The 19,634-nt window shown below is 42.7% G+C and overlaps 1 protein-coding gene across 2 annotated transcripts; it reads left to right on the plus strand.

Moving 5' to 3' along the window:
• Positions 1–7,650: 7,650 nt before the first annotated feature.
• On the plus strand, positions 7,651–14,844 carry LOC124149162 (neuropeptide S receptor-like). Of its 2 annotated transcripts, none has more exons than XM_046520563.2 (2): positions 7,651–7,782; positions 13,442–14,844. In XM_046520563.2, the coding sequence occupies exon 2, from the start codon at positions 13,448–13,450 to the stop codon at positions 14,681–14,683; it is 1,236 nt and encodes a 411-aa protein (XP_046376519.1). In that variant the 5' UTR covers positions 7,651–7,782; positions 13,442–13,447; the 3' UTR covers positions 14,684–14,844. The 2 variants fall into 2 exon arrangements, with proteins under 2 accessions (XP_046376519.1, XP_046376528.1); XM_046520572.2 differs by lacking the exon at positions 7,651–7,782 and adding an exon at positions 7,817–7,976.
• The last annotated feature ends 4,790 nt before the right edge of the window (positions 14,845–19,634 follow it).

Genomic DNA, 19,634 nt, shown 5'->3' on the forward strand with positions numbered 1-19,634 from the left:
TATGCTGCTGACAATACCAAATCTAGTTGTTTTCAAATTATAAATGTATGCATACAGCTGGTATGCACATCAAGAAAATCACCGAGTCTGACCACCCGATCCTCTAAATACACAGATCCTCACCCCCCGATCCTCTAAATACACCGATCCTCACCCCCCTCCACACACACACACACACACATACACAAACACACACACACAAACACACACACACACACAAACACACACGTACATACGTAAGGACCCCACTGAGCCCTGAAACCCACAATGTGTAATAAATTGAAATGCTTTAAAGAAATAAGATTATGTCATTTTGTTTCCTGCTAGGCAACCATGCAATAGCAATACACCGGCTGATTATGTCACGTTCATATAACCGGATAGGGTATTTGAAGGCTGATCACGCACTACCTTTGAATTTCAGTATTTCATATACGCTTCCAGGTCTATTTATACCCACGAAATAATGATAATAATAGGTTTGCTTCAGGTTGGTATAATGACAAATAGAATCATATAAAGCACATATTAAGCTTATAAATGATGCGTATTATTCCACAAATTAGTTTATGTTATCACAAATGTTAAATTGGGGAGCATTTGATAAAACAACGCCAAATGAATTAATATAGGACAAAGACACCAGCACACCCATATGCAGTAGTTACGGAATGTCTGGGTTATATAAGGTTTATGGTGACCTGAATTAATAGTACGGCAAGATGGTATTGGGAACACTGGTCCATTCGCGGAATAAGTAGACTCAGCGATCTGCACCGGTACGCTAATGTCTAAAGACGAAAGACACGCGTACAAGTGCCGTATAACGGTGTGACGTTGAGCATTCCACGTATAACAGTGTCACATTGTGCATTCCACGTTTACTCTCTGCACCCTGACGATAATGTGTACACACTGTTCGACCCTCATATACATCGAAGCCGTACTTTTATACCGGTGGCTGAATGTCACATAGTATACAGACAAGGAATACTGAGATAGCCTCTGTGATGTATCCTTTCTCTGCGTGGATGGATCATTATACGTACTTCTGCCTCCGTGGTGTAAACTTTCTCTGCCTGGATACCACGTTTACGTCACACTCTGTGATGTACCCTTCCTCTGTCTAGATACCGTTTACGTAAGCCTCTGTGATGTACCCTTTGTCCGCCTTAGACACCACGTTTACGTCAGCCTCTGTGATGTACCCTTTCTCTGCCTAGATACCACGTTTACGTCACACTCTGTGATGTACCCTTTCTCTGCCTAGATACCACGTTTACGTCACACTCTGTGATGTACCCTTTCTCTGCCTAGATACCACGTTTACGTCAGCCTCTGTGATGTACCCTTTCTCTGCCTAGATACCACGTTTACGTCAGCCTCTGTGATGTACCCTTTCTCTGCCTAGATACCACGTTTACGTCACACTCTGTGATGTAGCCTTTGTCTAACTGGATACCACGTTTACGTCAGTCTCTGTGATGTACCCTTTCTCTGCCTAGATACCACGTTTACGTCACACTCTGTGATGTAGCCTTTGTCTAACTGGATACCACGTTTACGTCAGCCTCTGTGATGTACCCTTTCTCTGCCTAGATACCACGTTTACGTCACACTCTGTGATGTAGCCTTTGTCTAACTGGATACCACGTTTACGTCAGTCTCTGTGATGTACCCTTTCTCTGCCTAGATACCACATTACGTCAGCCTCTCTGAATAGAATATGTTTTCAGCAACCCATGCGTGTCGTAAGAGGCAATTGTGCTTCTCGCGAGAGACGTCTTAATGGTGTAGTTGGATGCTCAAGAAACACTGGATTCTCAGGTCCAGACTCATATAGCTGGAATACCGATGAGTGCGGTGTTAAACAACAAACAAAACTATTTGATTCGTAAAGACGTACTCATGATATAGCTGGAATCATGCAATCGATTCTGCATTTTGCAAATATTTCTTCTGAATATGTTAAGGACTTTGTCGCGTTGATTTATTTATTATAATCGTTCGCGTCTTTCAACGTTATTTACATCTTGTATTGGGAGTAGTTGAATGATTCTATCTTCGGTCTTGGTTTAAAGTAATAAAACTGCCAACGTGTCTGATGAGATCATTTTGTGAACGCGCGGTAGGATCTAACGTAAGTAACAATTAATCGCTGTTCCTGTTGTTGGGCACACAGTGCATGTTCTTCCATTGGATGAGGGGGCACGGGTAGCCCAGTCGTCTAAGGCGCCGCGTCCCTTGAGCACGCCAGAAACCTATGATTGTGGGCTCGAATCCCGGTTCGCCCCAATTATGTTTCCAGGTTTGTCAGCACCATACCCGTGCTCGTGGGCTTCACCGAAGTTGTAAACGTCTGTGACCTGCATCACTTCGTGATTTCCTCCCACATTAAGCTGACACGCCGTGATATAACTTGAATAATGTTACAAGCGGAGTTAAACCCAACACACTCACTCACTCACTCACTCCATTGGATGACAAAGCGGGTCATTGGTCTGATTGTGTTTTTGCTTGTAAGGTAAACATTTTACAAGTTTCCATAGGGGTGACATACCTTATTGACAAATAGGTATATACTTAAAAACTCATGGATCGAAGTTTTAATGTCTTCGTCATATTAAATTATCGAACAACATTTTGGGAAACAGGTTAGAAATTGAATAAACGATATATATAGGAAATCACGTATTCAGGGAATTTGCATTTGTTATTCTCAAAAGATTTTGTTTTATCCATTATTAATTTTCAGGGGCGGTCGGGTAGCCTAGTGGTTCGCTCGTCACGCCGAAGACCCGGGTTCGATTCCCGACATGGGTACAATGTGTGAAGCCCATTTCTGGTGTCCCCCGCCGTGATATTGCTGGAATATTTCTAAAAGCGGCGTAAAACCATACTCACTTACTATTAATTTTCACAACTGGGTAAAGGTTTAAGATATTGCTATTCTTATTCATATAAAGGTGAACACCCTAAACGGTGTATCTGGATACTGACAGCGCTGACAGTGCTGACGCACTGCGCTCGTTTCACCAGGCAGTGTACACAGAGCACTGACGTGCTGCATATCCCCGCCCCCCCCCCCCCCCCCCCCACACACACACACACAAACACACACACACATTTGCAACTAGAGTTCCCGACTAACACTGCAGTGTTCTGTATGATTTGTTCACACATGATCAGAACCTTATAGTGTGAATTGATTGACAAAATCATTAGAACGGGTCACACTCACCGTACATACTATTCAACTTTTGAAAGGTATAGCGGTATATTAATTACATTACTCAGAGGATGGGACGGTGTACATAGATTTATCCAGCTTGAAATAAACATGACATGCGTCATAACAACATCATTAATGTGCATACGAAAACACCCCCAAAATACGTATTTACATTCAGTTCCAAGCTTCAATCGACACACTTACATACAGAGTCTGTATGCACAAAAAAGCACGGCCTAGATGTATATGGGGATCACACAACATTGTGCAACTTGTTTGAGAATAGGTAAGTAATAGGTAAGTAAGGTAGCATGAGTGATCGAGATCTCTCGGTAATGAGGTATGATTTGACGCCGGTCAACTTTCCCCCCATACCATCATGCCGTACTAGTAAGGCTGAGACATGGAAGACTTATATATCACAGCCAGAACTTACACACCGCGTGTAGGTGTACTGGTGTCTCACATGAATATTAATTAATATCGATGTCCTTTTGTCATGTTCGATTGTTGTGTAAAGTATGGCAATATATACCGTTTTGTGGAAGGACATATATTGTTAGATATTGTCAGGTATACATAAATATGCCAATCATATTCTAGTAACATAGTTCCATGCCTGGAGTGACTCCTAATGACGTAATGACTAACCATGGCTGCTGAAGTGAAAGTGAAACTTGAACAAAATACCTACTTTCGGTTTATGTTGTTTCAGTGAACCTGCATCAGCCGGACAGGAAACAGTAACAGTTTGTTTAATCTTACTTTGCATACGGAAAAAAACCCAAATACATATTTACATTCAGTTCCAAGCCTCTATCGACACATACAAAGTCTCTATGCACAAAAAAGCACGGCGTAGATGTATATGGGGATCACACAACATTGTTGCATTTTTTAATTGAAGATTTTCGGATGTTACCAGTGACTTCACCTGTATCGGTCATTAATGGTTACATTACCTCTGATTAATGGTATGTCACAGTCTCTTTCCAATATACTGACCATTATACTGTTATATCCAATTTACGTTATCTAACCATCGGCCTTTGTCAGTCATGTTATGACAATATCAAAATTGTATTAGACTCTCAGAAAGTTCAACACCAAGGGTAAAATATAAGTGGAAATATGATGATAGAGATGAAGTGCGAAACCGATTAGAAGCACCAACCTTCTGAGAAATGCTGAAAGAAATTAATATTATAGTATATGTAAGTATTGATTCTACTGTTGCGGAATATATAAAGAGTATGTGGTGCACCGTGGCAATGTTCACCTTCACAGGTATACAACTAAAATAATAAACAGCAAACGTTGTTTGATTCGGGCGTTATATTTATTTCTTTGGAGTTCTGGTCTCTTTAATTCCTTGTTATTTGAATAGCAAACAGATGATTTAAGCATATTTGTCATTTGAAGCAGGGGCGGTCGGGTAGCCTAGTGGTTAAAGCGTTGGCTCGTCACGCAGAAGACCCGGGTTCGATTCCCGACATGGGTACAATGTGTGAAGCCCATTTCTGGTGTCCCCCGCCGTGATATTGCTGGAATATTGCTAAAAGCGGCGTAAAACCATACTCACTTACTCACTCACTTACTCATTTGAAGCAGCAATCATTCCGAAATATAGTTTCTAGCTAGTTATGTAAGGCTGCAATGGAAGGAAGGGTATTATATTTTGGTGATTAACAAAGAGATTTTCATGTTTAAAACTACCCGATTATCTATTAAGTGATATTACTGAATGTGAAGTTCCAAAATCGATAGAAAGTCTTAAACCAGCTATCTTAGTTCTATATTTAACTATTTTGTTCAGTCAGATATTGATCAAAGGCATATTTCCCACAGCCTGACCATATGGTTGAAGAGTGAGTGAGTGAGTGAGTTTGGTTTTACGCCGCTTTTAGCAATATTCCAGCAATATCACGGCGGGGGACACCAGAAATGGGCTTCACACATTGTACTCATGTCGGGAATCGAACCCGGGTCTTCGGCGTGACGAGCGAACACTTTAACCACTAGGCTACCCGACCGCCCATATGGTTGAAGAATACCACGGTGGTTTTAGAAAAGAATTCTACTGCAGATAATATTAATATCCTCCAATCACCTGTCCACAAATATTATAACTCTGGGAAAGGGTACATTCGAAAAACATTGATCTTTTGAAAAAAATGTTATGTGTTATTGTAAATTGGAGTACAGGGGAAGTTTTGTTAGGTTATTAAAAATTTGTATGATATTGTTATTAAGAGTATCTCTGATAGTGTGAAATTGTCAAAGGAAGTGCTAAGAAACTATCAGAATATTTCATATGTTCTTCTGATGTCCATGTGTGAAGCCCATTTACAGCGCCCCCCTCCGTGATATTTCTGGAATATTGCTAAAAGCGGCGTAAAACCATACTCACTCACTCTTCTGATGTCCGCCAGGGATGTACTCTCAGTCCATTACTGTTTTCAATTTTCATTTAACACTGCAAAAGAAACTCGAAACTTGCTATATACCTACTCGGTAACATGGGGAATGGAAATTAATATGGATAAAAAAATGTAATGATATTTAAAAGTGGTGGCCGTCTCGATTCCCGAAAAATGGTTTTATAATGATAATGGCAAGACTATTGTCAATACCTATAAATGTCCAAATTTAATGAATGTCTGGACTAGAACACCTTAGAACCTATCGGAACAAGATAGTGCAGCCCTTATTCCTTTTAAAGTAACACAATAAGAAGGTGCAGTAACCCTCTGTGGTTTTACAGCGCGCGAAAACAATCGAACGTGTGCATACACATTTGTAAGTTTCTTTTAGATATAAGTCATACATTTGGTGAATGTAGTACTAACCCTCTTTATGCTATATATCGTATAAGGTGCATTAAGTATTGGTCACCCATAATGTCACTGCAACCAAATATTTATCCACATTAGTGTTATTTAATGTTTAAAAGAAACAACTGGGCAACACATAAGGCTTTACTCTTTGGTTATGGATTCGGAATAGTATGACTGTCACAAGCGGTGCATGTACGTGTGTGTGTTTGTGTGGCTGCTTGTACTAGTCCCGACTGATGCCGATTTATAGTGCTAGCTCACTGAGATATCATGCCGCAGTTTAACATGAATACCCCACTCAGACATAGTATACTGACTCCGAGCCGACCAGTCCTTGTTTTAGCCCCTTAATGCCGAGTGCCAGACAGGGTAACAACAAGTACCATCTTTTAACGTCTTTTGGTATGACGCGGTCGGGGATCGAACCCCGGACCTTCCGCTCTCCGGGCGGACGCTCGACCACTAGACCACGGATGCGGTCTCTGTGTTAAGGGACAACGACACTTGGCATACATGTAATAATGTCACATACACGCACTCTCTCTTTCTCTCACACACACTAGTCACCAGAAATGCAATGAGAAATGCAGTATACAATATACCCCATGGTAGTTTGTCAATAGACTCGTGAGATATGTATTCCACTCCAAGCACATGGTCACTAGTAACATTGTAGCCACATGAGACACATATTTATATGTAGAAAATAATAAATATAAGATATACCAGAAAGAATGAAAATACCCATCGGGATGCCTCATAGTGAAACAATACAATAATAAAACGAATCACAAGACCTTGACCAGAGAAAGACCACGTGCAGCATGTACACATCTGAAGTCATGGCATGTAAGATTGAACACACTCTCATCACTTGTCCGCGGTGGTTCAGTGGGAGGACAATGGGTTACAATATTAAACATGATATGTGAGTTTGCAAGTTCGATTCATGTTAAGGAATGTTTATGTAAACAAATTGTGACTTTTAACCCGTCAAAAGTCAACAGTAGATTCATACTAAATGGAATTAAATCTTGGTGGTGTAACACTACTGTGAAGAGGGGTTCTTCAAATTGTTGATCAACATCAAAAACAGACGAGATCCGTGAAATCCGGCATTCAGATAGCAAAATGGAGGATGCCCTGGATTCAACGATCTTGACTTCCTTCGAGGCCCCGTAAAACCGTCGGATGACGCCACTACAGGTTTATAAAATAACTTCGTCATCCCATGTCACAAAGAGATTTTTGTCGAACAGGTTTAGCCTGGTTTCCACGTACAACGCAAGCTGGCTGGTGTGTGGTTTATTTGTTTGGGGTATAAACATGTATACATTTGGATATCCTAAAAGTAAACATATAACAACACAATGACTGACCCCATTTAGTGATAACTTTTCAACAAAACTACATGATAACTGAAAGTAATTGCCAAACCCCTACTTTTCCAAACATCAGAATCCGCGCAAGTTTCTGTGTATATTTAAAAACACAGAGGGCAGTTTGTTTGTCTATTCAGCTTGATCTATAGCTAGATACCAGTTGCACAACCCACGGGTGATATGCACCGAACAATAAACGACTGGCACTTGTTTCCTTTATTTGATGTAGGAATGGGCGTGTTGCGAGTGGAAAGCCTTGTTTAACGTCCTGGTCGGATGGCCCACATTTCTTGTCGCAGCCTCTGAGGTTGGATGTATGTCAGCAACGTAGGTAAGTACCTGCTGGTTTTTGATATCTCACGTCCTCTGTTCTCACCGTTTTAGTGCAGAAGATGGGTAAACGTGATAGTACCATATCATAGGATGACATTTATTCTCCATGAAACCGGGTCACTATGACAACATTCCTCGGGACACTCCGTACTGTTTGCCCTGAGTATCCCGGATGGATAGGTCAAATGTGGGGTAATGTATTTTACGCATGCTATTAATACTGCTATATTATGACGAATCTGTTAAGGCAAACCAGTGGTTGATAGCGATTTATATCGGCGAGTCAAGTGGTTATGGTTTTACCCCGCTTTAAGCATTTCCCAAGGAATATCACGGCCGGGGACACTATAAAAGGGCTCTACATATTTTATCCATGAACGAATATAACATGGGTATTTTAAGGTGACTAGCATACACTTTTACCACTAGGTACAATTCGTTTCGAGATAGGGGTCACTCGGACTCCCCTGAAAGCACCATAAATGTATTGTAACATGTGAGAGAGTTGAGGTTGAACGCCACAGCATTTCAAATTAGAAGTGGTATCATTGGGCCGTCGGTGATAGAAAATTGTTGTACGGGCACCATGGGTGGATGAGTGAGAGAAAGATGTTTAAGGTCAACTATTACTTTCCAAACTATTTTATGGTGACCTGTAAATAATCGAGTTCATTCCCCATTAGCTTGCTCTTTTGACATGCGGGGATACAACGTGGTGACACGCGGTCCTGTGCACAGCTCACAGGTCGCATATCAGGTGAAGATAAACAACGTCGGTCCCAGAGAGTAGCTGGATGAGGGACTGCTGAGTGTTTCCAGGACGTCTTTTGTCCTGCCCCCAATGAAGCACATGCAGCACATGAAGCACATGAAGCACATGCAGCACATGCAGCACATGTAGCACATGTGGTGTCTCCGAAGGCATGTGACTTTGATCGAATTCACCCAGAAGTGTATGGACACTCGGTAGAATGAGATGGTAAAGTGGCTGTCAACCTTCTAGGGCCTTACAGGCTGCTTCGGTTATATAGGCTCAGGCTGGTTAGGCTCATCATCAGATCAGGGCCCTTGCCCCTTCTCCCGGAAAGCGCTGCCTAGTCAAACCCACCCAGAACCTTATGGAGAATGTGAAGACTCCCAAACACACTGCCTTCTGTATTACCCAGATTGTCAGAAGGGCTGTATTCTTGGTAGCAAACCCGGGTACCTTCCCAATTTCAGTCAACAATGGGAGGTACCAAACCTAAGGCACCGATAACAATTGGGATAACAATTTATCATTTTCGATGACGCCCTCTACATATTCTGGGTCGTACCATGGATGGATCTCTGTGTCAAAACCGCAAGCATGGCGAAGACGGTAATATAATGATCGAGCTACACCATCATGTCGTGACACTGTGTTTGTGCCAAAGCTGGGCAACCACTGCTAATGTGTTGGACTGTATCATTAAATTCACTGTGACACCACTTCTGATCCCATACACTGATTATAAACCTGTGATTAGATCCTACATCCATGGTCTAATGCAAAAGAAGTGGGACACTCAAGTAGGTATAAATAAATTACATGAACTTAAACCAACTATTGGCTACACCTACTTGGGTTGTCAGTCCAGATTTGAAGAGGTCATAATACGACGATGTCGTATTGGCCATAGCAGGTATGCTCATGAATATATATTAAAAGGTGAGGATCCTCCATTCTGCATCCCCTGTGATGAAAGAATCACGGTCAAGCATGTCCTGCTTGACTGTGTTGATTTTTCCATCACAAGGGAAAAATATTTCAAATCATCATCAATGACGGATCTTTTTAATAGAATCAATTCTCATTTAATTATGGGCTTTTTTTAAAAAAAAATTGAACTTATTGATAAATTTTGAATTCTGTAAATAGCTATTTTTTATATTGCTAATGTATAATATGTAACTTAGATTGTTAGTGGCTATATCCTCAAAGGGGGTTGAAGTAGCGTTAAATTATTGTCCCCCTGAGAGGATATGTAAGACCACATCATTCAAAGTACATTTATGCTTACATCGGTTTTAAACGTAGTATATATGTTATTTTAGCTGTTGGCTAAATTGCATCCCATCACCGGGCAGCTGAAGGGTTGGTGTAAATCCTGCTGGGGAACCGTGCAGGTAGCAAAAGTAATGTAAGTCCCCACGGTCCTTAGTGAGGTGGCCTAACTTTGGTTGCTGGTGATCTATAGCCAACACGTCCCATTTTAATTCTGGAAACCCAAAAGTCCAGAAACTCTACGGTCTTTGCCGACTCTCGGTCAAAGGTATTTACAAAATTAAACATGCTGTTTTCATGGGAACATACCAAGGAAGAAAAAATTGAAAAAAAATTGTTCAAAAACTCAATATTTACACTATCTCGCCCATGGGCGATTGAGGGAAGAGCGAGGGTGGTGGGATCTATTGTCTGACATGATTCTTCGTGTGAGGGTGTTAATACCCTGAGTTTCTTGTTTCGTCCAAACAACAACACCAAAAGAATATGAAAGGACTGGCATAAGTATTTGTGGCTCTAAGTTTATTGCGAGCGCTCAGCTCAGCTCAGTTCTTATGTCTACATTTGTACTCTGCCTGAAGGTTATCCTTGATATGGGCATTCTGGAGTTTGTCCCTAATCTGCAATTATTATTATTATTACTTCGGGGTCTTCCTCCCCGGGGTCACCATGTGGCTACAAGGCAGGAAGCCTAGTTCAGGATACATTGAATGTAGAAAGATATATTTAGAGTAGACACCTGACACTACTTAATGCTATTTATCGTTTCGACAACAACCCTTGTTATAGACTGACGTCCAAAAGAAACTTTACCAACTGAAAATATAAATTTCAGACAAAGCATATATTTTTTTTCCGATGCAGTCTATCTAAAACACATAACCTAAATACAACAATAGTGTACGCAGAAAATGTTAATCGTTTGTTACATGTTTGCGAGATAACACGCGAAAAAGTGAAAAACACGTACACCACGGACAACTGCAAATGCACGTGCGGCTTAGGGTATAAAACGATTGCAACGGCAAGTCAGACATCCACAGTTATACAAAAACACAAAAGAAATGCTACCACTCACAGTCGAACAACGTGAACGAGCCTTGGGTATGGTACAGATGGGAGCCAACCACGCCCATATTGCACAAACCTTCGGTTGCTCCCGTGTTGCCGTTACCAACTTGATGCAACCTTACAGACAGACAGGGTGGAACGCTGACAGGCCAAGAACAGGCAGACACAGGGTGACCACGCCCTATGATGACTGGTACTTGCGTACCTTGCACCTCCGAAATCGCTTCCTGACAGTGACGTCATCGGCCACAAATGCCTTAGGTCACAGGGTTAGTCGACAGACAGTGGCCAGGAGACTCAGGGCTCATGGAATCAGGGCTTTTAGACCATACAGAGGACAGCTATTGACAGCGCAACATTGTCGTCTGCGATTGAGATGGGCCCGGACTGTACGACGTTGGCAACGACGTGACTGGCAGAGGGTTGTCTTCACTGACGAAAGTCGATTCTGTATGTTTAGGGCTGATGGAAGACAACGTGTTTACCGCCGAAGGGGTGAACGAACGGCGGCGTGTTGCGTGCAGGAGGTCGTACAATATGGTGGAGGGAGTGCCATGGTGTTGGGAGGGATCTGTGGGCAGTAGAGGACACCGCTGGTCATCGTTGACGGAAACTTGACAGCTCAGCGTTACATGGATAACATTCTTCGTCCAGTTGTCCTACCACTTCTCCAACAGCAGCCACGTGGTGTCATTTATCAGCATGACAACGCTAGAGCCCATACAGCCAGAATTGTCACTAACTTCCTCGCAGCCAACAACGTCAACGCCCTGCCGTGGCCTGCACGTTGACCCGACATGTCCCCCATAGAACACCTCTGGGACATGATGGATCGTCGTGTTGGACAACGACCACACTCTCCAGCCAACCGGCAAGAACTGATCTTGGCCCTCCAAGAAGAATGGCGTCAAATCCCACGTGTCCTCATCAGACGACTGACTTTTTCTGTGCGTCGAAGAGTTTTTGCGTGTATTGAGGCATTTGGTGGTCACACACGGTACTAATGACTTGTTATTGAACGTGAGCGATTGTTTAAGTACTCTGCCTGTTGTCTATGATTCTGAAAGCTCGAGTTATGTACCATAACCAACTGGGGGGCTCTGACGTCATTCTCGGTCGCGGTATGATTGTCATTTTCAGTGTTGATTATGTTGATATATTCATCTTCTCAATACATTTTACTTCATGCATGTATGTTTTGTTGTTTTTGAGCAAGAGTGATTTCAAACTCTGGTAAAGTTTCTTTTGGACGTCAGTTTATATCAATTATTAACATCCGTCGCACTCAAGTTGTACATTTCCAGACAATTTTAACGCATGGCAAGCGGCACCCATTAAGTCATGCCATGTGTGCAGTCACGACAAGGAAGTATCATGTTATTCTCATCAACATCGGGATGGGAACACTGCCAATTACAAATATAATTATAGTGAGTGAGTGAGTATTGTTTTTACGCCGCTTTTAGCAATATTCCAGCAATATCACGGCGGGGGACACCAGAAATGGGCTTCACACATTGTACCCATGTCGGGAATCGAACCCGGGTCTTCGGCGTGACGAGCCAACGCTTTAACCACTAGGCTACCCGACCGCCCCTAAATATAATTATAGGGATAGGACATCCTAAAAGGATAATTTCCTTTTCGTTCTCGATGAACCTGTCGACTTCATGAGGCGACTGAGCTATGAAATGAGTCATTGTCTGGCTCCAGTTGCAGACGCTTCCTATCATGAGACAGTGAATGAGTGAGTGAGTTGGGTTTAACGCCGCTTTTAACAGCATTCCAGTTATATCACGGCGTGCCAGCTTAATGTGGGAGGAAAGCCCGAAGTGATGCAGGTCACAGACGTTTACCACTTCATTTAAACCCACGAGCACGGGTATGGTGCTGACAAACCTAGAAACATAATCGGATTCTAACCCACAATCATAGGTTTCTGGCGTGCCCAAGGGTCGCAACTCTGCACAGCGAACCGCGGCGCCTTAGACGACATGGCCACCCGTGCCCCTTATCATGAGACCGTTGACGTCACATGACTCACCTTGATTACAAGTTACAAGTTACAAGTTACAAAGCTAATCGTAATCGTTTACATTTAAAAGGGTATATTGATAAAAGCGACAAAACATTTCCATGCTAAAAGCAGAGGCCTTTGTATGATTCCAACTATATCATAAGCACGAGCTTATGCATGATTTGGTTGGGTTTGTTTCTTGTTTACCGCCGCACTCAGCAATCTTTCAGCAATATGACGGCTGTCTGTGAATAATTGAATCTGGACCACACAATCCAGTGATTGACATCGTGAGCATGGATTGCTGAAGACTTATTCTAACCCGGATCTTCACGGGCTGTGTTTATGAATCACTATCAAATAGGGAACGTGAAGATCCGGGTAAGAAAATGTTTTCAGCATCCCATGCTTGCCGTAAAAGACGACTATGCTTGACGTAAGAGGCGACTAACGGGATCGAGTGATCAGGTTTGCTAACTTGATTGATGCATGTCATCGTACCCAAATGTCCTTCCATTCCTTTTTATCTTCCTATATTTTCAGTTCACCATGGCATCTACAACTTCTGGTAAAGATACAACGTTGGACAAGGCTGAAGAATACCACACCGAAATAGCAGTACTTATGTCGCCTGTCATTATCATCCTGGGGATTCTGATGCTGGTTGGATTCTTCGGAAACATCCTGGTGATATATATCTATGCTGTCAGGCTGAAGAGAAGTACCACGCACCTGTTCATCATCGCCTTGGCTGTTGCTGACACTGTTGTGTGCTCTGTGTGTATTCCAGTAGAAATCGTTGTAATCCGCTATCTCTACTCCTTCGACGTCCCATGGCTCTGCAGGGTGTTCCGTACGATTGTCCTGGTCTGTGTGATTAGTTCAATATCTGTTCTTGTATCCATAGCCGTGGACAGATACAAACGGGTATGCACTCCTTTCAAGTCTCAGATATCTTTGAAAACGGCGAAAATTGCAGTTGGTATTGGGTGTGTTATTGCTTTGATTCTTGCGTCACCCTCCATGGTTATTCTAGGCACGAAGACTGTAAACAGAACAGTGGTCGGCTACGCATGCGCCACGGATGACAGCATGATAAAGACTCCGTTTCCAGCGCTGTTTAATGGGATGCAACTTCTCCTAGCCGTGCTTACTATTTCCACTGTTACTTCCCTCTATGCCTTGATCCTGAAGAGAGTCCGCGCACAGAAGAGGTACAGAGAAGGAATGAGTCCTAAACATGTTGACAGCAAGGTGTGTTCAACCCACTCTAGTGATGCGCCATATGAGACTGACACGTCAATCACGTCAACACAAGACAACGCAGTGCAATCACCACAGGGTAACATACCAACGAGTGAGGACACTGTGACATCATCACGCGACATCACGGTGACATTATCACAGAGTGAGTTACCGTCGGATGACGATACGACCTCGTCAAACGACAAGACGACATCTCCAATCAACAAAAATCCAAGACAACAAGATGCAAAAGTAAACTCTGCTCTGAAGAAGGGGACGCACAAGACCACGTTTATGATGTTTATCATCACAGCTGTGTTCATTCTCAGCTTTATACCCCATCTGGCTCTGATGGCGACAAGAGCCGTGCAGAAACACACGTACGATCATCTGGATGGAGCACCATTGGCTCTGTATAACTTATTCCTCAGGACATACTTCATCAATTCAGTGTCCAATCCCATCATATATGGTTTCATGAGTGACACATTCCGATCACAGGCAAAGATTGTATTTAAACGGATGTGTTTTAAGAAGTAATGCAAGTACGTGCGAAAATATTCGTTCGGCCGAACTATGTTGTTCACATTCTACAATATAAGTTTATATTTAGTTGTCTAATATATGTATGATATTTACCCATAGACTGTCAACAGATTAACATATCGTGACATCGTGTAACTGGGTAGAATGACGTACTAGTGCCGTCATGACCACGTCATGCCATAAGGGTTTACAAGACGTGCTGGTGCCTTCATGCACACGTAACGTTGTGACTGGGTACAATGACGTTCTCTTGACCCATACCCACGTCATGCTGTTAATGCGTACACTGACGTATTGGTCATCCATACCCACGTCATGCTGTATGTGGGTATAATGCCCTACCAGTGCCATCTTGACCATGCCATGTTATAAGGGTGTACATGACCTACTGGTGCCTTCAAGCACACGTAACGTTGTGACTGGGTACAATGACGTACTCTTGACCCATACCCACGTCATGCTGTTAATGCGTACACTGACGAATTGGTCATCCATACCCACGTCATGCTGTATGTGGGTATAATGACCTACCAGTGCCATCATGACCATGCCATGTTATAAGGGTGTACATGACCTATTGGTGCCTTCAAGCACACGTAACGTTGTGACTGGGTACAATGCCGTACTCTTGACCCATACCAACGTCATGCTGTTAATGCGTACACTGACGTATTGGTCATCCATACCCACGTAATGCTGTATTTGGGTATAATGACCTGCGAGTGCCATCATGACCATGCCATGTTATAAGGGTGTACATGACCTACTGGTGCCTTCAAGCACACGTAACGTTGTGAGTGGATACAATGACGTACTCTTGACCCATACCCACGTTGATGCTGTTAATGCGTACACTGACGTATTGGTCATCCATACCCACGTCATGCTGTATGTGGGTATAATGACCTACCAGTGCCATCATGACCATGCCATGTTATAAGGGTGTACATGACCTACTGGTGCCTTCAAGCACACGTAACGTTGTGAGTGGATACAATGACGTACTCTTGACCCATACTCACGTCATGCTGTTAATGCGTACACTGACGAATTGGTCATCCATACCCACGTCATGCTGTATGTGGGTATAATGACCTACCAGTGCCAACATGACCATGTCGTGTTATAAGGGTGAACATGACCTACTGGTGCCTCCATGTAAACGTCATGCTGTAACGGGGCACAGTAACGTACTAATGGTATAATAGCTCCGATACAAGCTCTCAGAATATATAATACATAATTTTACTTGTATTCACCTTTGATCCTTCTTTTTTAACACAAATTAGACGATTAAACTCCATTTCACATCACCTCTCCTTATTGTCATGAAAGCAAGGATGGTATAATGACGTGTATATAAAGTGCTGGATGAGGAATATTTCATCCTGGGATTTTGTTTATATAATTTGAGGAAGTATTAACTTTCTGTTGCTGGATCTAGTTGTCGTGTGTAGTGTAGTGTTTGCATTCCAGTGGAGATCGTCTCTATACCATATATGTACCACTTGTTACTGTATTGTTCTCTTACCTCTGTACAAATCATGGTAACTTAGTTTGTTATTACGCCGCACTGAGCAATATATCAGCTATATGACGGCGGTATGTAAATAATCGAGTCTTGACCCCATAATCCTGTGATTGACATCATGGACATCGATCCACGCAATTGGGATACGATGACATGCATCAACCAAGTCAGCGAGCCTGACCACCCGATCCCGTTTGTCGTCCCTTACGACAGCCTAGTCGGTTTTTACGGAAAGCATGGGTTGCTGAAGACCTATTGCAGTGGACAAATTGATATGCAGACCATTGCGTTTTTCTGCAGCTCTTGTCGTTCCCACACCATCATAGACTATACAAGGAAAACGGACTGTACTTCTACCAAGCTCTCATAACACTGGCTGTACCTGCAACCATTGATGGCATGATTACCATAGACTGTCCGTTTGTGTACACTGGATTTATGATATTAATATATGTACCAATAAATTACGTTTTTACTGTCAAATTTAGTTATGGTACATGGTAACAAGTATTTGTTTGAAAGTATTTTCCTGCTTTTGCAGCCTTTCTGAGTGCATTGTGATCCAAACAATGTAAGGGAGAGAACTCTTCCATGTGCTGAATTCTAAATCCTCACCCTCGACTTTATAGAAACGTCTAGTGCTGCGGAATTTGTAGAAACTTACATTACAATGGTATTAAAAAACGCAAGCATCAAGACATAACTTGATTATTCCGCTTTTGGGTCAGACAGTCAGCGATTAGACGATTGTTCATACCACAAATCCAATTATATGACGGCGGTATGTAAATAATCGAGTCTGGACCACACAATCCTGTGATTGACATCATGAACATCGATCCACGCAATTGGGATACGATGACATGCATCAACCAAGTCAGCGAGCCTGACCACCCGATCCCGTTAATCGTCTATTACGAAAAGCATGGTCGCCTATTACGGCAAGCATGGGTTGTTGGAGACGTATTCTAACCCAGATTTCCACAGGTGGGATTACAGTTGGTGCTCGTGGGGATCCTTACTTCTTGTCAAAATGTCATAACCTTAAATGTCACATTAATGTTAGAATGACGAAATGAAGCATTCCACATATTGTTTTCTCAGTAAATCTCACTGAACAAGCCACAGAGAAACAAGCATATCAACGGTAACCACGCCCCTCGATGAGCACCCCACGGACCAAGGATTAGAAGTTCCCTTCTTAGTCCGCCGTGTGGGACAGTGACGCAGAGCCTTGAAAAATCCCCTGGCCGAGACTATATAACCCCAAGCATGTCCACGAAAACCCTCGCGATACTAACTCTACCCACCCAAAACGGTCCCTGCGAAGTCCATCACGCCCTCCACCCACAGCATCATCAAGGCTCACGGTCAATCACTGAGGCAGGGACCCGGTGTTACATTTGCTGGGCCCCGCAATATTACGCCAGCCCCCCCCCCCCCCCCCCCCCACACACACACACACCATCCGTAAAGACCCCACTGAGCCCCGAAACCCACAGCACAAATATAAGGGATGCGAATGGACAATGTGTAATAAATTAAAATGCTTTAAAAAAGTAAAATTATGTCATTTTGTTTCCTGCTAGGCAACCATACAATAGCAATACGCCGCCTGATTATGTCACGGTCATATAACCGGATAGGGTATTCGAAGGCTGGTCACTCACTACGTTTGAATTTCAGTATTTCATATAAGCTACCAGGTCTATTTATACCCACGAAATAATGATAATAATAGGTTTTGCTTCAGGTTGGTATAATGAAAAATAGAATCATATAAAGCACATATTAAGCTTATAAATGATGCGTATTATTCCACAAATTAGTTTATGTTATCACAAATATTAAGTTGGGGAGCATTTGATAAAACAACGCCGAAATGAATTAATATAGGACAAAGACACCAGCATACCCATATGCAGTAGTTACGGAATGTCTGGGTTATATAAGGTTATTGGTGAGCTGGTTGAATAGTACAGCAAGATGGTATTGGGAAAAAATTGTGCGTCGCCTCACGGAGTATTTATAGTCAGCGGACTATACTGTAACTCTAATGTAATCTGATCAGTGACACGTCCACAAGGGTCAGGCCCGTAGTACTGTGTGACGTTGTGCTCTCTACGTATACTGGAACCCTCTGCAGCCTGAAGGCCATATGATTTCTCGTCGGACCCCCATATACATCAAAGCCGTACTTTTATACATCTCGCATTAGGGAGCCACACACATAAGTCTCACACACACACTACTACAGTCTCTGGGCATTGCACCTGTTGAGTTGTCAGCAGCATGTGTGATGGGAACACGGCATTCCTGGTGACACTGTACTGAGGCTGACTGGCACATAGTATACATAGAGAATACTACACGCATTCTCGTTTGATACCATTTTTACGAAACGAGTGGACTTTCTATGGTATCTGACCGAGCGAAAGCGGAGTGTGGTATTTTATTTATTACCTACGTTAAATATATATTTAAGTGTAAATACATAACAACTTTCGTTCGTTGACAGACCAAACTGAAACCGGTTGCAAAATCTGGTTGCGCATGAATATTGATATAAGACCAAATATGGGCATTGTTGACATGTCTATGCATACGCATTCACAACATGCGCCTACTGTTCTGTTTGCAAACAAACCAGCACCGACGCTCAAGATCCTTTTGGAAGAAAGTCTTCAACTTATGGTAATTCAAGCGCCATGTTGTAAGTACGCAGGACACCGATAAGAAAATTTGAAATGTCACATTAGCGCCGCGCTTTGAATATCGGACCAAGTCGGTCACACTGCCGGGGTCCCGTCTGTGCAATCAAAATGGTTCGGTTTCCTTGATCTATCAGCTGAATTTATATCATGTCCGTACCATTTTGGAAGAGGGATATCAGACTGTTCGCCAAAGACATTCATGTTAACTGTACCACCCTATATACTGAAGACGTGAAAATCAACAAACTCATATCTGCTTGCATGTCAGTGACAGCTTCGAACGATCGAAGGGCAAGGTCGCCACCGGAATAAGAAAAGACAACCGCAATCCACTCACAGCGTTTTACGCTAGAGATAGGGAATGTTATTGTTCACATTTGGGATGTTTGGGGCCACAAAATCAGAAGTCAGGCACACTTCCACGGAGTTTTCGAATGATTTGTATCGGAACTGTGAACTTTAAGTGAACTGGTCGTGCTGTCGTGTTCGTTCATTCATGAACAACACCTCCTGAAACAGCGCCACAAAATATACGCTTCAAAGGGGACACCGATGGCACAACCGGATCATCCCAAGTAAGTCTCGATATCTGTCCAGATAGTTTAAACAGACTTCATTTCACCACGCTTATCCTTTTACGTTAAATGCACGCTCAAGGGACGCGCTCGATCGGCAGTCGTACATTGTCAATCGATTTATA

The sequence above is a fragment of the Haliotis rufescens genome, unplaced genomic scaffold, assembly GCF_023055435.1.
Source record: "Haliotis rufescens isolate VD_foot unplaced genomic scaffold, xgHalRufe1.0.p SCAF_1, whole genome shotgun sequence".
In the NCBI taxonomy this organism is placed as follows: Eukaryota; Metazoa; Mollusca; class Gastropoda; order Lepetellida; family Haliotidae; genus Haliotis; species Haliotis rufescens.

What these genes read in the sequence shown, in the direction of transcription:
- LOC124149162 (XM_046520563.2), top strand. Translation starts at nt 13,448, where the DNA reads ATGGCATCTACAACTTCTGGTAAAGATACAACGTTGGACAAGGCTGAA.